We start from the raw sequence: 17667 nt of genomic DNA on the forward strand, positions 1-17667 counted from the left end.
GTCACATTGGAGGAAGGCGAACGAATCAATTATAAACGAAAAACCAAAGCGTTTAAACCCAACTACACCACGCTCCCCTAGCTCAATAATTTATTTATGCAACACCTCGGCACGTCGAAGGAAGGCGAACGAAGCAAGTATAAATGAAAAATCAAAGCGCTTAAACTCAGCTATCCCATGCTCCCCGAGCTCAATAATTTATTTATTCAACACCTCGGCACGTCGAAGGGAGGTGAACGAATCAAGTATAATTGAAAAACCAAAGCGCTTAAACCCAACTACACCACGCTCCCCGAGCTCAATAATTTATTTATTCAACACCTCGGCACGTCGAAGGAATGCGAACGAATCAAGTATAAATCCAAATTCTAATCGCTTAAACCCAACTACACCACACTCCCCGATCTCAATAATTTATTTATTCAACACCTCGGCACGTCGAAGGAATGCGAACGAAGCAACTATAAATGAAAAGTCAAAGCGATTAAACTCAGCTATCCCATGCTCCCCGAGTTCAATAAATTATTTATTCAACACCTCGGCACATCGGACGATGGCGAGCGTAGCGAGTATAAATTAAAAACCATAGCAATTAATCCCAACTACACCACGCTCCACGAGAGCAATAATTTACTTATTCAACACCTCGGCACGTCGAAGGAATGCGAACGAATCAAGTATAAATCCAAATCCTAATCGCTTAAACCCAACTACACCACACTCCCCGATCTCAATAATTTATTTATTCAACACCTCGGCACGTCGAAGGAATGCGAACGAATCAAGTATAAATCCAAATCCTAATCGCTTAAACCCAACTACACCACACTCCCCGATCTCAATAATTTATTTATTCAACACCTCAGCACGTCAAAGGAATGCGATTCAAGCAACTATAAATGAAAAATCAAAGAGCTTAAACTCAGATATCCCATGCTCCCCGAGCTCAATAATTTATTTATTCAACACCTCGGTACGTCGAAGGAAGGCGAACGAATCAAGTATAAATGAAAAACCAAAGCGCTTAATCTCAGCTATCCCATGCTCCCCGAGCTCAATAATTTATTTATTCAACACCTCGGCACGTCGAAGGAATGCGAACGAATCAACTATAAATGATAAACCAAAGCGCTTAAACCCAACTACACCATGCTCCCCGAGCTCAATAATTTATTTATTCAACACCTCGGCACGACGAAGGGAGGCGAACGAAGCAAGTATAAATGAAAAATCGAAGCGCTGAAACCCAGCTATCCCATGCTCCCCGAGCTCAATAATTTATTTATTCAACACCTCGGTACGTCGAAGGAAGGTGAACGAATCAAGTATAAATGAAAAACCTAAGCGCTTAAACCCAACTACACCACGCTCCCCTAGCTCAATAATTTATTTAATCAACACCCCAGCAGGTCAAAGGAATGCGAACCAAGCAACTATAAATGAAAAGTCAAAGCCCTTAAACTCAGCTATCCCATGCTCCCCGATCTCAATAATTTATTTATTCAACACCTCGGCACATCGGTGGAAGGCGATCAAAGCGAGTACAAATCAAAAACTAAAGCGGATAAACTCAACTACACCTTGATTCCCAAGCTCAATAATTTATTTAAAAGAACACGTCGTCACATTGGAGGAAGGCGAACGAATCAAGTATAAATGAAAAACCAAAGCGCTTAAACCCAACTACACCACGCTCCCCTAGCTCAATAATTTATTTATGCATCACCTCGGCACGTCGAAGGAAGGCGAACGAAGCAAGTATAAATGAAAAATCAAAGCGCTTTAAACTCAGCTATCCCATGCTCCCAGAGCTCAATAATTTATTTATTCAACACCTCGGCACGTCGAAGGGAGGTGAACGAATCAAGTATAATTGAAAAACCAAAGCGCTTAAACCCAACTACACCACGCTCCCCGAGCTCAATAATTTATTTATTCAACACCTCGGCACGTCGAAGGAATGCGAACGAATCAAGTATAAATCCAAATCCTAATCGCTTAAACCCAACTACACCACACTCCCCGATCTCAATAATTTATTTATTCAACACCTCGGCACATCGGACGATGGCGAGCGTAGCGAGTATAAATTAAAAACCATAGCAATTAATCCCAACTACACCACGCTCCACGAGAGCAATAATTTACTTATTCAACACCTCGGCACGTCGAAGGAATGCGATCGAATCAAGTATAAATGATAAACCAAAGCGATTAAACCCAACTACACCATGCTCCCCGAGCTCAATAATTTATTTATTCAACACCTCGGCACATCGGACGATGGCGAGCGTAGCGAGTATAAATTAAAAACCATAGCAATTAATCCCAACTACACCACGCTCCACGAGAGCAATAATTTACTTATTCAACACCTCGGCACGTCGAAGGAATGCGAACGAATCAAGTATAAATCCAAATCCTAATCGCTTAAACCCAACTACACCACACTCCCCGATCTCAATAATTTATTTATTCAACACCTCGGCACGTCGAAGGAATGCGAACGAATCAAGTATAAATCCAAATCCTAATCGCTTAAACCCAACTACACCACACTCCCCGATCTCAATAATTTATTTATTCAACACCTCAGCACGTCAAAGGAATGCGATTCAAGCAACTATAAATGAAAAATCAAAGAGCTTAAACTCAGATATCCCATGCTCCCCGAGCTCAATAATTTATTTATTCAACACCTCGGTACGTCGAAGGAAGGCGAACGAATCAAGTATAAATGAAAAACCAAAGCGCTTAATCTCAGCTATCCCATGCTCCCCGAGCTCAATAATTTATTTATTCAACACCTCGGCACGTCGAAGGAATGCGAACGAATCAACTATAAATGATAAACCAAAGCGCTTAAACCCAACTACACCATGCTCCCCGAGCTCAATAATTTATTTATTCAACACCTCGGCACGACGAAGGGAGGCGAACGAAGCAAGTATAAATGAAAAATCGAAGCGCTGAAACCCAGCTATCCCATGCTCCCCGAGCTCAATAATTTATTTATTCAACACCTCGGTACGTCGAAGGAAGGTGAACGAATCAAGTATAAATGAAAAACCTAAGCGCTTAAACCCAACTACACCACGCTCCCCTAGCTCAATAATTTATTTAATCAACACCCCAGCAGGTCAAAGAAATGCGAACCAAGCAACTATAAATGAAAAGTCAAAGCCCTTAAACTCAGCTATCCCATGCTCCCCGATCTCAATAATTTATTTATTCAACACCTCGGCACATCGGTGGAAGGCGATCAAAGCGAGTACAAATCAAAAACTAAAGCGGATAAACTCAACTACACCTTGATTCCCAAGCTCAATAATTTATTTAAAAGAACACGTCGTCACATTGGAGGAAGGCGAACGAATCAAGTATAAATGAAAAACCAAAGCGCTTAAACCCAACTACACCACGCTCCCCTAGCTCAATAATTTATTTATGCATCACCTCGGCACGTCGAAGGAAGGCGAACGAAGCAAGTATAAATGAAAAATCAAAGCGCTTTAAACTCAGCTATCCCATGCTCCCAGAGCTCAATAATTTATTTATTCAACACCTCGGCACGTCGAAGGGAGGTGAACGAATCAAGTATAATTGAAAAACCAAAGCGCTTAAACCCAACTACACCACGCTCCCCGAGCTCAATAATTTATTTATTCAACACCTCGGCACGTCGAAGGAATGCGAACGAATCAAGTATAAATCCAAATCCTAATCGCTTAAACCCAACTACACCACACTCCCCGATCTCAATAATTTATTTATTCAACACCTCGACACGTCGAAGGAATGCGATCGAATCAAGTATAAATGATAAACCAAAGCGATTAAACCCAACTACACCATGCTCCCCGAGCTCAATAATTTATTTATTCAATACCTCGGCACGACGAAGGGAGGCGAACGAAGCAATTATAAATGAAAAACCAAAGTGCTTAAACCCAGTAATGCCATGCTCCTCCAGCTCAATTAATTAATTAATCAACACCTCGCCACGTCAAGGGAATGCGAACGAAGAAATTATAAATCAAAATCCTAAGCGCTTAAACCCAACTACACCACACTCCCCGAGCTCAATAATTTATTGAATCAACACATCGGCACGTAAAGGGAATGCGAACGAAGCAATTATAAATGAAAAACCAAAGCGCTTAAACCGAGCTATCCCATTCTCCCCGAGCTCAATAATTTATTTATTCAACATCTCGGCACATTGGAGGAAGGCGAGCAAAGCGAGTATAAATCAAAAATTAAGCGGTTAAACTCAACTACACCTTGATTCCCAAGCTCAATAATTTATTTAAAAGAACACGTCGTCACATTAGAGGAAGGCGAGTATAAATCAAAATTATTAAATAAGGAGCATGGAATAGCTCGGTTTAAGCCCTTTGGTTTTTATCTTAACTAATATATTTATGGTTTTCATATCAGTACTCATGTGATTTTTTAAGCCGCCACAGCCATAGAGACCACTGCGGAAGTGTGAACTAAAGCAGTTGAGTAAAAATTATTATGGTAGACTGTTTCTACACAATTTGTATACAAATTAGTTGTATAGTTCTTTATAAGTAAATTTTTTATGAATAAAAACTTTTGAAATGTACATTTAGCAAATATGTAGAACGATTCAAAATCATCTGAAACGCATAAAAAACACAGTTCTACAAGTAGATTTTTTCCCACGGAAATTTTTTCAGCTGTGGGACTTAGTTCCCTAGCGAAAAAGAAAAATGAAAAAAACTGAAGAAAACAGTTATTAACTGCAGATAACAGCAGAAAAATGTCGAAATTGAGACGCAAACATCAGTAATCTTCAGTTTTCTTCAGTTTTCTTCAGTTTTTTTCATTTTTCTTCAGGTATAAAATTTTCCGATTTTGTAAATAAAAAAAATGAGTATAACAGATAATAACTGTTAATAATGAAGACAACAGTTATTTTATAGTTTCCTTCAATTTACAACTTACAACTGTTGTCTTCTGTATTCAATAGTTTTTTCCGAACAAAACTATTATCTTCAGATTTCTGCTGTTTTCTCTATTTTTTTAAAATCGTGCCTATAATAAGAAAAAAGTAACAAGATAATATAACTGTTGATAACTGTTAATATCTGCAGAAAACTGACGAAAACTGATGAATACCGAAACAAAAACTCCAGATAACTTTAAATAACTGTTGTCTTTGTCTCAATTCCGACATTTTCCTGCAGTTAATTTCGGTTTTCTTCAGTTATCTTCTGTTTTAGTCTGAAATCTTCAGATAAAAACAGTTATGTGCAAAACTTTTTTTCCACTAGGGTTAATTTACGCACTTGGTCAGATGAGATTTTGTCATGAGATCTCATGTGAGATCTTACCTGAGATTTATCAATATGGATTATCTTGACGCATAGACATACACTCCTTCATCTCGTTTCATTTCATTCCATTTCACGCGCTCATACCTAGCACACTTACACAAAAATGTATGCTACTTCTTGTTTTCTTTTTGTAAATATGTACAACATAATGTACAAAAATAAAACATATCTAAATTAAAATTTAAAATTTTTAATAGTTTCGTTGTCACAGAATCAAACTTTTACGAAGTGATAAATGTACTAGTCTTCGCAGCGAGACTACAAATGTACTTTATAGTCTTAGGCGCAAGAGTTAAAAATATAATATATATATTATAGTCTTCGCGGCAAAACTGAAATGAGTTAGTCTTCGACGCAAATTCAAATGCGTCTTCGTTGAGTGCAAAGTAGTAATGATCAAGGATAAATATAATTATAAATTTTTTGATAAATTTTTATAATTTTTTGATTTAGTGGTTTTGATGCGTGAATCGCCGCCATTTTCTTATTTTTCCAGCTTAATCGCTACTTTGACAGAGAGTTAAAAAATCTTAGTTAAAATAATCATTGATCAACTAGTAAATTTAGGATAGGCAAAATATAATACGAATAAAGAAAATATAATAAGAATAATAGTATCGTACGATATTTTATGACACAACGTGCGTAATCTGAGATTTATAGAGTGCATTTGTGCACGAGCGTGAGGTAAATCGAGGTTTACGCAAGGGCGTGTCATACAGTGATAATGTTTACCGCAATAACCCTGCTGGAAAAAGTGAATAGAAATCGATTGAAATCGATTAGAATTCACCATTAAAGTCGATAAGTTTTCAATTGACTTGAATAGTGAATCTTAATTACATTTTTTGCATTAGAACTTGATAAAACGCGATAAAATACTATAAAACGTGATAAAATACGATAAAAATCGATATAAGTCGATAATACTCAATATGAAAAATTGCAATTGAAATCGATAGACCATAATCTTCTTGAAATTCTATCAATTTCAATTGTAATTTTTCATATTAAGTTTTATCGATTTATATTGATTTTTATCGTATTTTATCACTTTTTATCAAGTTCTAATGCAAAAAGTGAAATTAAGATTCACTATTCAAGTCGATAAGTGATCTCATCGACTTCTATTTACCTTTTCCAACAGGGAAGTCAATAATGTTGTACCTGCAAACGTTTTGCGCATATGAAAAAAGTCACGTCGTCTAGTTGACGCAAAAAATTGAAGCGTCATGAAAAGGTACCGCTATATTAGCGCGTCTCAAATCTGAGAAAACCCGATAGTGGCTCAGGGGCGTCTTTGTACAGAGGCCTAGGAGGCCCGGACCTAGGGCTCCGAAGTCCTGGGGGCCCCCAAATCCAAGAATTAACCCAATAACCCAATATAAGCCTCGTACCCCACGAACCCAAACAAAACGTAAATACTATTAAATAATATTTAAACAAAAATCCAAGAACCCTACTACCTCACGAAGCCAAATAAAACGTAAATACTATTAAATAATATCTAAACAAAAACATGAAATAATAGAATGTAATTACACTATAATAATAGGTAATTTATTATAGATAAAATGACATCGCTATGAAAGCTACATTGTTTTTCTTGCTTTTTTACTTGCAAAATCGCAGATTAAATCATCAAATGAAATACAATTTAATACATCCGATTCTATATACATTATTGATAGATAGTTAAGCCTATCCTGTAACATCGTGTTTCTAAAGTCATTTTTTATATATTTAAGACTTGAAAATGATCTTTCTCCACTGCAGTTTGTTACCATCATACATAAAAAAATACGGAAACATATTTCAATATTTGGAAATGTAGATGCTATACAATCTTTTTTTATTAATTTAAATAGATCTGAAATTGATAAAATTTGTTCCTCTCTTGTTTCGTGTATGTAATACTTAAATTGTAACATTCTAAAACTAAACTTTCTGCTGATATATCGAAATCATAGTTTTTTGCAAGATTTTCGCAATTTTCTTGAATTATTTCATTATTCATTTTGTGGAATATAGTAAAAAAACTGAAATTTGCGTGAACGTTATCATAAGCTTCTTTTCGCTGTCTTATGTTAGAGCAGAGAGAATCTATTATTGGATAAAAAATGTTAATTTTTAATTTATCTTCTTCACTAAAAAAATAGTATCAGTAGCGACCCCTTCAAATCTAGTTATCTTGACACTTCTCGTTCGTGATCTCTGCTCATTTTTAGGAATCTCTTCAACGCCAAGAAATATTTTGGTTTTATCCAAAAACTCATTGAATTTGTCTCTTAAATCTACTAAATATTTTTCTAATGAGTTGAGTAAATTTACAACCACAGATAAACTAATGCTCTCTTTTTGTAATGACAAATTAGTCGAATGTATATTAGTGAGAATATCTTTCCAAACGATCAGTAAAAAAACATTCTCGAATTTCAACAATTTTTCCTGTAAACTTAAGGCTTCAAGACGCGTGTCACTTGATTGCAATTCGTTGTTTGAAATTAGATCCAGCGCTTTAATAATATTCCCATGGCCATCGTGTAAAGCGTCAATAGCATCATTTCGAGCTGACCATCTCGTATCTGATAATGATTTAACGACTTTCTTATGAGATTCAAGAGCGTTTACTAATTGTTTCCACCGAAACGTTGATGTAGAAAAATATGTATACAACTTTTGTACTAAACTAAAAAACTGAATAATTTGTAATGTACATTCAGCAGCTTTAACGCCTACTAAATTTAAAGAGTGACCGGCACATGGTATGTATTCAGCATATTTATTTTCTTCCTTTAGCCTAGCTTGCAAACCAAAATAAGCACCTGACATGTTTGCAGCATTATCGTAAGATTGCCCTCTGCAATCATTCAAATTTATTTTATTTTCGTTTATAAAATCGATAACGACATTTGATAAGTATTCGGCGCCGTGTGCTTTGATCGGAATAAATTTCAAAAATCTTTCAATGGGACCATCGTTAATCACATATCGTACGATAAATGTAAGTTGATCTTCATGCGAAACATCTGGAGTCGAGTCTACGGAAATTTAATAGTATTTTGCCGTTTTTAATTCATCGATGATGAATTGAAATACTCTTTTACCCATTATTTATTTATTTATTTAACTCCTGAGTTACAAACATTTGCATCCGATACAGAGTTGATATTATTTACACAATAACACACTATAACGCCGCAAATCCTGCAGAGGAAAACAGTATTTCCTGTTCGCAGGTCCGGAATTAATTCGATTATTTCTTCACAAACATTTGCAGATAAATCTGAAGTTACGCCGCTACCTTTATTGCCATAAATTGAAAATGAGTTTTGAGAAAAGGATCATATTCACTTATTAATTCAATAATACCTAAATAATTGACATTTTTTGACGATCCTATTTTTTGGTTTGCACCTCGAAAAGGCAGGCCTCTACTTGCGATAAACTTTACTACTGTGATTAAACGTCGTAATAGATCTTTCCAATAATTACATTCTTTATCAAGTTCTTGAATCAATCTGTCGTCAATGCGACCCTTAAGACTTCTACTTTTGCTGTAAGTAATTAAAGATGTCTTATGCTCATAACCTTCGGCATACTCTTGAATCCGTTTATGATTTTTCCAGTTGTCAAAACCATATACGCTAAATTTACTATGTTGGGGCGAAAATAATCTGCAAAAAAAACAGTATACTTTGCCTATTAAAGGTGAATACAACAACCACTCGCGATCGACTATTTCGCCATTTTTCAATTTGCAATTAAATAAAGATTTGTGAAAAGTTCGCGTCTTCTTTCGATCTGCTTCTTCGTAAATCCTACTAGACTTTTTGAAATTAGAATCTTTGTTTCTACAAAAAGTTGGCCCTTTTTGAACGCAATACGATATTAAATTCTCATCAATGTGCCAAAGTGCTGGATCCGTAGAGACTGTCGGGTGTGCAGTATCTATTTAACAAAATAATCGTTTTGATATTTTATATTTAATGTTCAATGTATCCTATAGAAATAATTGATATTAGATATATTATATTTTACCGGTAGATAATGACTCGTGGCATTTGTTTGCTTGTGACGATGTCGACGTACTTTCAGCGTTCTTATTTGATAATATCGTCTGCAATCCTACATATAATTTAAAATAATTATACATTTTTAAACGAATACCATAATACCATAAATCATGATTTGAAATCCTAAGAATATGTGCTTTTCAAATTAAAAAATTTTTAAAAACAATTGAAACAATTTAACTTACCTGCAGGTTCTTTTCTTTTATCATTCCTGTCTGCATTAACACATTCTGAGGTACCTTTGTTTAAATCATTCTCAATAGGTAATTCACTATCTTGAATTTCACTTATCGCAGCTGAGGTAGATGCAACATCTTCTTTATCGGATTTTAAAAAAGAAGATATTTTTGGCAATTTTGACACAAAAGCTTTCTTTTCATCTGCTATATGTCTTTTCTTTGCACCACTTATATATCGCTTCATTTTAAACACTACGCATCTGCACGAATAAATAAACGAAAAATGCGAATATCTTACTTATTACACAAACAAAATGTGCAATAAAAAAACTTATATCGCATGCACAAGAACAAACCATGAAAAAAACGAGACCGAAATCCGTTGCCGTTAGCCAGTCAACTGAGAGCAAGACAAAGCCTGCTATTGAACTTAGACGAAAGTAAACAGACAAGTGATGACTTGTTTAAAAAACTCTACCGCTAGAGGGTGTGTTCCAGAGGGAACGCCAGCAGCGGTACAGCAGTCCGGTCCGCGTTCGAAATTCCGCTGCTGTACTGTTACTGTGAAATCGTTCCGCGTCAGCTGTTTGCATGGTATCTTTTTTTCATGGTGCTGTAAAAGTTATTACCAAATTAGTATGGCAAATTATACAGAGAAAATTACTTTTTATGACCCTGAAACGCACGAAAACATTATTCTTCGTGTAATGAAAATTTTCTTTAAAATCATTATTATTGTATCTTACAATTACAGTTTCTATGTAATTATTGATTCGAGGAATTCTTCGACGTTCACGACGCGGAATGAAAAACATGATCGCGTCATTTTCATCATCACTGTTTTCACTACTAGAAGACGATAAAAAGTTATCTAGCAAGATTAAATCTTCCATTTCGTGATTAAAATTGTACAACTCTTTCAATGTATTACATACTATAATAACTGAACTTATAATAAGAACTTTGTAATGTTCAAGAGGTTACAACTGCAAACAGTACAAACAGAATCAGCTGACGCGGAACGATTTCACAGTAACAGCACAGCACCGGAATTTCGAACGCGGACCGGACTGCTGTACCGCTGCTGGCGTTCCCTCTGGAACACACCCAGAGATGAACGCCGCCCGCGCTGTGCGCAGTCACGTGATTTGAGCGGGAATATTTAAATTCGAAATTTCAGTTAAACGTATTTTTGTACAAAAACATATGTAAATCATTGATTGATAATTTTTCAATTTCATAAAAATATGCGTACTTTTCAAATTGTATGAATAATACTTTTATATATGATAAGTTTTCAATTTTTTTAATTTATATTTTTGATTTACTTACATCTATTTTTGTAGAAAATGTTATTCATACAGTTAAAATTTCATTGTAAAAAATAATACAATTCGTCTTTTGTGAGTTTTTGCCTAAAATACTAAAATATACTTACTTAAAGTTCCAAGAAATATTATGTTTACACGCAAGCTTGGGAAAAATTAATTTGGATTAAATTATGGGGGACCCCGAAGCGATCTGGGCCTAGGGCCCCATGAACCCTAAAGACGCCCCTGTAGTGGCTTGCAGCTTGTGTAAATAAGTGCGGCTGATATGTAAGGAAAGAGCTGAGCTGTGCGAGCGTGCTAACCCGCGTAAAAATATTATTTGAGATCTCATATGAGATTTCATATGACTGAAATACGTACTGAGATCTATATGAGATCTATATGAGAAATAGACTTGGCTAGTTACACGTGAAAAAATAATTTTCATTCATACCTCGTAATCATACACATACCTCTTACATATTATCTTTTTCTATTTATCTATTTTTCTACTGGTATTTCACTTAACAGGTGTATGTCTGAACTTTGTATTTGCTCGCTTTTTTTTTACATTTTTACATTTTTACATTTTTACATTTTTACATTTTACAATTTTTACATTTTCTTTTTTTGATTTATTTACATATTTACACTATATAATCTACATTTTTACATGTGTACATATGCGCACAGTTAAAGTCTTAAATATCCTTTATACAATCTAGTTGACGCATTCTACAGTACATGCAATTTATACTTAATGAATGTTATTTATCCTATATATATATATAAATTTTTCTAAACCTTGATATACTACACACTCATACAGAACATACCGCCACACCGAAGCGTCTCCGTGAATTTTAGACCGTAATACAATTTAAATTTTTATTTTTTTTATAATTTGAAGAAACTCACTTACTATACCTAATCTTTTTCTGTTTTTTCTTTTATCGCCTTTACAATATTTTCAATCGCATTTACAATTTTTATATTACCTTCTCCCTGAAATAATAAATTTAATCTTTCGTATTTTTCCCCCGGTAAGTTTTTCGTCCATTCAATAGTTTTTTCGCATTCTTCAATATAATGATCAAACGTTCCCCAATCTTCCCTGCATAGGTAACATATTTTTTCTCTTTCGCCTAACCAATATTTATTCACATTTTCGAAGTTACCGCATCTAACCCTAGCTATTACAGACATGACTTTTCCGTTTTTTCCTTTTTTAAGGTACATAGGTAGCTTATCACATAATATTTCTTTGTATTTTACATTGTATCTGGAATTCTCTATATTCACGTTTATCATTTGATTTTCTATATCAACTTTCCTTCTAAATACTTCGCCCTCTACCACGATATTCTGCGCAATTTTATCTAAAATGTATTGTACACTTAGCCCTGCTTCGTTGTAATACCTTTTCCTTTCTATACTATAAAGATTCTCGTAATTTTCTTTCTGCATTTCCCTCCAACATATTTTAGTCAACCTGTTTTCGCCCTGTTTTGCTAATTTTGTTCGAATCTGACCGCTCTCGCACCCCAATTTAGATTCATTTTTCTTGTACCCGTTTCCTTATATAATATATATTTTGGCGTCCATATGTCAAGCCTTAGAATCCATCTTATATAATCAGTTTTTATTTTTTCTAACTCTTTTTTAACCTCCCATCCCCATATCTCTACCCCGTAATCCATTACGCTTCTTACTAGATAATTGAACAGTTTTATTCTCCTCTCAAAGTCCCCCTTACAGCATTTTTCTCCTAATCCCCGTGTTTTTTTTTGCTGCGCATATTCCTTTCTTTTTTAATTCATCGATGTGGTCTTTATAATTTCCGTCCGTATTGAAAACGAAAACTAAGTATTCGAAACTCCTGACTTCTTCTATTTTTTTATCTTCCCAAAACCATTTCTCTTTTTTACTATTTTTCCCTTTGTTAAAAACTAATACTTTTGTTTTTTCCGCACTTAAAATAAGTTTCCTTTTTTTTTTTAAAAACCTTTTGAGCGTGTCGCACATGTCTACTAGACCTTCTCTATTTTGTGCTAACATCACAATATCGTCCGCGTAAGCTAAAGACCATATTCTAATTTCTCCTATTTTTACCCCTCCTATATTTCTTTCTTCAAATTCTTTTTCTAATCCCGCAATATATAGACAGAAGAGTAATGGACTCAGCACACACCCCTGCCTTAAGCCCATGTTGGTCCAGAATTCTTTCGAGTTTCCTTTATTCATCCTGATGCTAACTTTGGTTTCTTCATAAATTCCTTTTATTCTCTCTATTAGATAGTTGCTGATTCCTAACTTCTTCATAATTTCCCATAAGATTTTTCTATCTACAGTGTCGAAAGCTGCTTTTAGATCCACGAAGATTGAGTATAACTTCTTTTTCCTTGTTTTTGCCCTCTGTGCCAGGTAGTTTAAAATATAGATGTTATCTAAAGTTGACGTTCCTTTCCTGAAACCTGCTTGCCCTTCCGGCAAAATATTTTTCTCGTTCACCTCTTTTTCTAGCCTTTTTCTTATCACTTCCGTGTACAATTTGTACGCCGTTGATAGTAGAGGTATTCCCCTGTAGTTCTTGGTGTCATTTGCATCGTTTTTCTTAAAAAGAGGCACTATCAATCCCGTTTTCCACTCTTCAGGCATGTCATCATCATCCCAGATTTTTCCTAACACACATATCAATCTATTTGTCAGATCTTCTCCTCCGTGCATCCAAACTTCGTTAGGAATCTCATCTGCTCCGGCTGCTTTTTTCTTTTTTAACATTTTCCATGCCCCTTTGATTTCTAATCCTGTAATTTTCTCTTCTTCTGTTAATACTTCTTCTTTTTTTCTTTTTTCCCCCAATTGGCGCTCTTCTGCACCTTGTAGTAGTTCTTTAAAATGTTTGATCCAGTCTTCCTCTTTAATGTTGTTTTTTTTTCTCTTTTTTTCCCTCTGAATCGGTTTAAGAACTTCCAAACGTCGTTTTCATTTTTTATGCTTCTCAATTCTGCTTCTTCTAGTTCCTTATATAGTTTTTCTTTTTCCCTGCAGCGTTCTTGCCATTCTCTTCTTTTCATTATATATTTTTCTTTAGATATAAAACCCTTTTCCATTGTTTTAATGCTCTGTTTGCAGCTCTCTTCTCTCTGGTGCAGCTCTTTGCCCACCATTTTCTCATGCCTAGTTTCCACTTTTTTATTTGGATCTTCTTTTTTTTTTGACTGAGACCTTGACAACTTTTTTTATTTCTTCCCATGCATATTGCGCTGAATCCTCGTTTTTTATTTCTCCTTCAATATTCAATGTTTTTTCTTTAAATTCCGCTATGTCCTCTTCGCTCCATGACAGCACTTCTTTTTCTTCTGCTTTTTTATATTTTTTCTTCATTCCTTCTTTTTTTTGGTAACCCTTGAGTATGTTACTTCTTGCCATCATCATACAAACAGGGACATGATCCGAGTCCACTCTCTCCTCTATCTTGTACCTGACTATCCCTTCCCTCATTTTTTCATTCACTATTATGTAATCAATTACCGAACTTCCCCTAGGTCCTATAAAAGTAAATTCCCCTTCTTCGTCCCCTTTTTACCCTGTTTTACCGTTCAAAATAATCCATCCTTTATTTTCTATAAAATCTACCATTTTTTTACCCCCATTGCTTATAATTTTGTCCTTGCTAACCCTCTTATCAACCCCTATCCTTCCATCTAGGTTGTAATTTTTTCCCTCCTCTCCTATACGTATATTGAAATCCCCTCCAATTATTAAATCCCCTACCTCTACCAATTCCTCCTCATCGAGTTTTTTCCATATTTTTTCCCCATTACCTGTATTATAGACTGACCATATTGTCATTTTTTTCCCCCATCTGTTATTTCTGATTTTATTAGCCCTTCATCGCTTACCACTCCTATTTTACTTTTTTCAATAACTAAGTCTTTTCTAACACCTATTAAGAAACCGCCTTTTGCTCTTCCCCTCTTATGAACCTTTTCAGCCGGTATTAGGCTCCATTCGAATTCATTTGCTAATTTCTTTTTAAATCCCTCAATATGTTTTTCTTCCACCCAAGTTTCCGTAAGACTTATAAAATCCCCTTGTTCAATATAATTCCAAAAATTTCTATCTTTATTAAAAACCCCTGCTACATTCCAGAAAATAAATTTCCTCACATTATCGCTATCAAACTTGTCATCATACCTCTCTTCTTGATTCCATTCCTGATCTAATAAAAATGCAAACCCTCATTACGAACCGTCCACTTGTTTGCTTCCCTATTTTCCGCGGCTAATCTCAAGTTCTCTTCTTCTTTATCCTTCCTTTCTTCTAGATCTATTCTCTCTAGCAATTTTAATTAGCAACCTTATCTTCCCATTTATACCACGTATTCTTGTAAAAAATTTTACCGAACCCTATTTTAAAAGCCAGACCCTTTTCTCTTTTTTCCTTAACCCACGCGACAATTTCTTCCTGCTTTTTCCTATCCTCATAGCTTCTAAAGTGCTCAATAAAAATTTTAGTTCCCGCTAATTTACTTTTGTTCCGCATTATCTCCTCTTTAACCTCCGAGCTACTAAGTTTTATTACAATCACTTTGCCTTTCGTTCTAACATTATTGCTACCTATTAATACTTCCACGTTTAATCTATCCCTTAAAAATTTCAGCACCGTCGTACTTACCGTTTCTTTATTTTCGTCAAACGCTAATCCTTTTATTGCTATTACATTCATATTCTCCATTCTTTCTCGTTCCGATAACATCCTTTTCATTTGCGCAACTTCTCTCTCCGAAAAACTCGCACGGCTCCACCGACTCGCGCCGCTTATTCCCGTATGCTCGCTCTCCGCCGAGCCGCCGCTCGCGAGGCTTCGCAGCGATCCACGCAACGAAGAGAGACACGAGGCGCCATCTCCCGAGATCGCGTCTAGCCTCGAATCTACGTCCTCGCGCCAGCGTGCGTCCCGCTCGCTTTCCCTTTCTTCTAACTCTTTCAATCTTTTCTCTACTTTTTCTACTCTTTCTATCAATTCTACTTCGCGCGTTTTCATTTCGATATTCATTTTATCCATCGCTAACGCTTCTTGCCTAATCTTTCTTACCTCCTCTTCAATTTTCTCCTTGAACTCCTTTTCCTTCTCCGTGAATGCCAGCTTCTTGATTCTGTTGTCCAACGTCGTTTGCTTCGAGTCTACCGTAGTTTTCAAACCGCTTCTTGTCCTTGTTTCCTTCTTATCTTCCTTCTCCTTCATCTCGTCGCTGGTCCTCGTCGACTTGCCCGTCATTTCTCTGGAACTCGCACGCTCTCGAGACAAAGAGAGCACGCTTCTCCGCAACCTACCTAACCCGCAATCTCAATCCTACTTTGCAATCGCTTTTTGCAGTCCGCCCGTACAATAAAACTATAAAATTATTATCACCGCCTATCACGTTTGTACTAATTAACACTCCGATACACTTATTTGTAATTATCTTGCACCAAAATAAGGTAAAGCATGCGAAAATTCACGGAGACGCTGTCGCACGCGACCACTCTCATCATATACATCTCATATAAATCTCATATAGATCTCAGTACGTATTTTAGTCATATGAGATCTATTTGAGATCTATATGAGATCTACATGAGATCTCATATAAGATCTCATATGAGATCTCATATAATATTTTCACGCGGGAATATGCGCGGGGAAGAGTGCGTGGTAAGGGGAGAGAGCTGCCGCTGCTATGACGATCGGTGACGATCTGTCTGTCGCGCCGCCCGCGCCGTGTGCGGTGACGGTCGGCGATCGCTGATTCATTCACTCTCCAGTAAAATGTGTACCCGGCGAGCCTATAGAAGTATTCGCTTTAAAAACTCTTTTTCTAGCCTAAAACTTGCTTTATCCTATTTCGTATAGGTGGCGTATAGGCGCTACCGTAGTTCCTGGCTGTTCTTTACTGTTCCTATGTTTTTCATATTCCTTTTTAAGTGTCCAGGTCTTAGGGCTAGCACGCTAGCCGACGGAAAGTTGTATCCCGTTTCCTCTCCTATACGGTATATACGATATATATATATATATATATATATATATATATATAATACTTTAAAGAAATAAATAATATACTATTGGGATATAAATTTTTTTTTTATTTATCTAATATCAGATAAATAAATTATATATTTACATTAAAAAAACAAAAATAGGAATAGTAATTCTGTGTAGGTAATAAAATTATCTGTTAGTGGTTCAGTATACGCAAACACTTATATATTAAATATAAAAAAGTAAAACCAAAAGATGATTTGATTTTTCAAAATAATTAAATACTTTTATAGCTTTATAATGATTATATTTTTTTTACTGACAACTTTGTTTGACATCAGCAGTTCAATATTTTCATTCCAAGTTATATTATACTAGTTAAATTAGAGTAAATACTTGCAAATAAGACATTCATATGCAAAAAGTTGCCATAGAGTTAATGTTCTTTCAAAAGTATTCTGAATGATAATTTTCAAAATTTTTTTTTGGTTGCAAAATGCCAATTATTATAGGCACCACCGCATACAATATTACCATTCTAAGTATATCTATTTGCATATATTTTGGCATTTTATGCACTATGCATAATAAATAATAGTCTTTTTAAAAATATGCTGTATTTTTATGGTCCACCTCAAGTTGTAGTAAAAATGTATCCCCTAATATTTACAAGATTAAATTTACAAAACTAACTCTACTTCTAATTTCTAAT

General features: G+C 35.3%; 3 protein-coding genes across 16 annotated transcripts in view; 1 reads left to right on the plus strand and 2 right to left on the minus strand.

Annotated features, from left to right (window-relative positions):
• Positions 1-6896: 6896 nt before the first annotated feature.
• Positions 6897-9865, minus strand: LOC116738675 (zinc finger MYM-type protein 5-like). Its single transcript, XM_032601950.1, has 3 exons — positions 9628-9865; positions 9408-9494; positions 6897-9317 (listed from the first exon to the last, which is right to left on the minus strand). Exons 1-3 carry the CDS (start codon positions 9863-9865, stop codon positions 8659-8661), a joined length of 984 nt encoding a protein of 327 aa, XP_032457841.1. The 3' UTR covers positions 6897-8658.
• Positions 9866-10051: 186 nt separating this feature from the next.
• On the minus strand, positions 10052-10722 carry LOC116417084. Its single transcript, XM_031928217.1, has 2 exons — positions 10308-10722; positions 10052-10234 (listed from the first exon to the last, which is right to left on the minus strand). Exons 1-2 carry the CDS (start codon positions 10512-10514, stop codon positions 10052-10054), a joined length of 390 nt encoding a protein of 129 aa, XP_031784077.1. The 5' UTR covers positions 10515-10722.
• A 6170-nt stretch (positions 10723-16892) lies between these two features.
• Positions 16893-17667, plus strand: part of LOC100120504 (BTB/POZ domain-containing protein 17) — a 62649-nt gene continuing 61874 nt past the window's right edge. Inside the window, exon 1 of one of the 14 annotated variants that reach the window (XM_031928237.2) lies at positions 16893-16966. The gene's annotated coding sequence lies outside the window, so the exon portion shown is untranslated. Of the gene's footprint in view, positions 16967-16987; positions 17498-17667 lie in introns of those variants that run through there. The other 13 variants (XM_032601961.1, XM_031928234.2, XM_032601956.1 and 10 more) reach the window with 13 other exon arrangements.

The sequence above is a fragment of the Nasonia vitripennis genome, assembly GCF_009193385.2.
Source record: "Nasonia vitripennis strain AsymCx chromosome 4 unlocalized genomic scaffold, Nvit_psr_1.1 chr4_random0005, whole genome shotgun sequence".
In the NCBI taxonomy this organism is placed as follows: Eukaryota; Metazoa; Arthropoda; class Insecta; order Hymenoptera; family Pteromalidae; genus Nasonia; species Nasonia vitripennis.

Coding starts and splice junctions, on each gene's coding strand:
- LOC116738675 (XM_032601950.1), bottom strand. CDS start 9,865: ATGAAGCGATATATAAGTGGTGCAAAGAAAAGACATATAGCAGATGAA. Junction 9,495..9,627: donor TAAAAGAAAAGAACCTGCAG/GTAAGTTAAATT, acceptor AATTATATGTAG/GATTGCAGACGATATTATCA. Junction 9,318..9,407: donor CCACGAGTCATTATCTACCG/GTAAAATATAAT, acceptor TTTGTTAAATAG/ATACTGCACACCCGACAGTC.
- LOC116417084 (XM_031928217.1), bottom strand. CDS start 10,514: ATGGAAGATTTAATCTTGCTAGATAACTTTTTATCGTCTTCTAGTAGT. Junction 10,235..10,307: donor ACACGAAGAATAATGTTTTC/GTGCGTTTCAGG, acceptor TAACTTTTACAG/CACCATGAAAAAAAGATACC.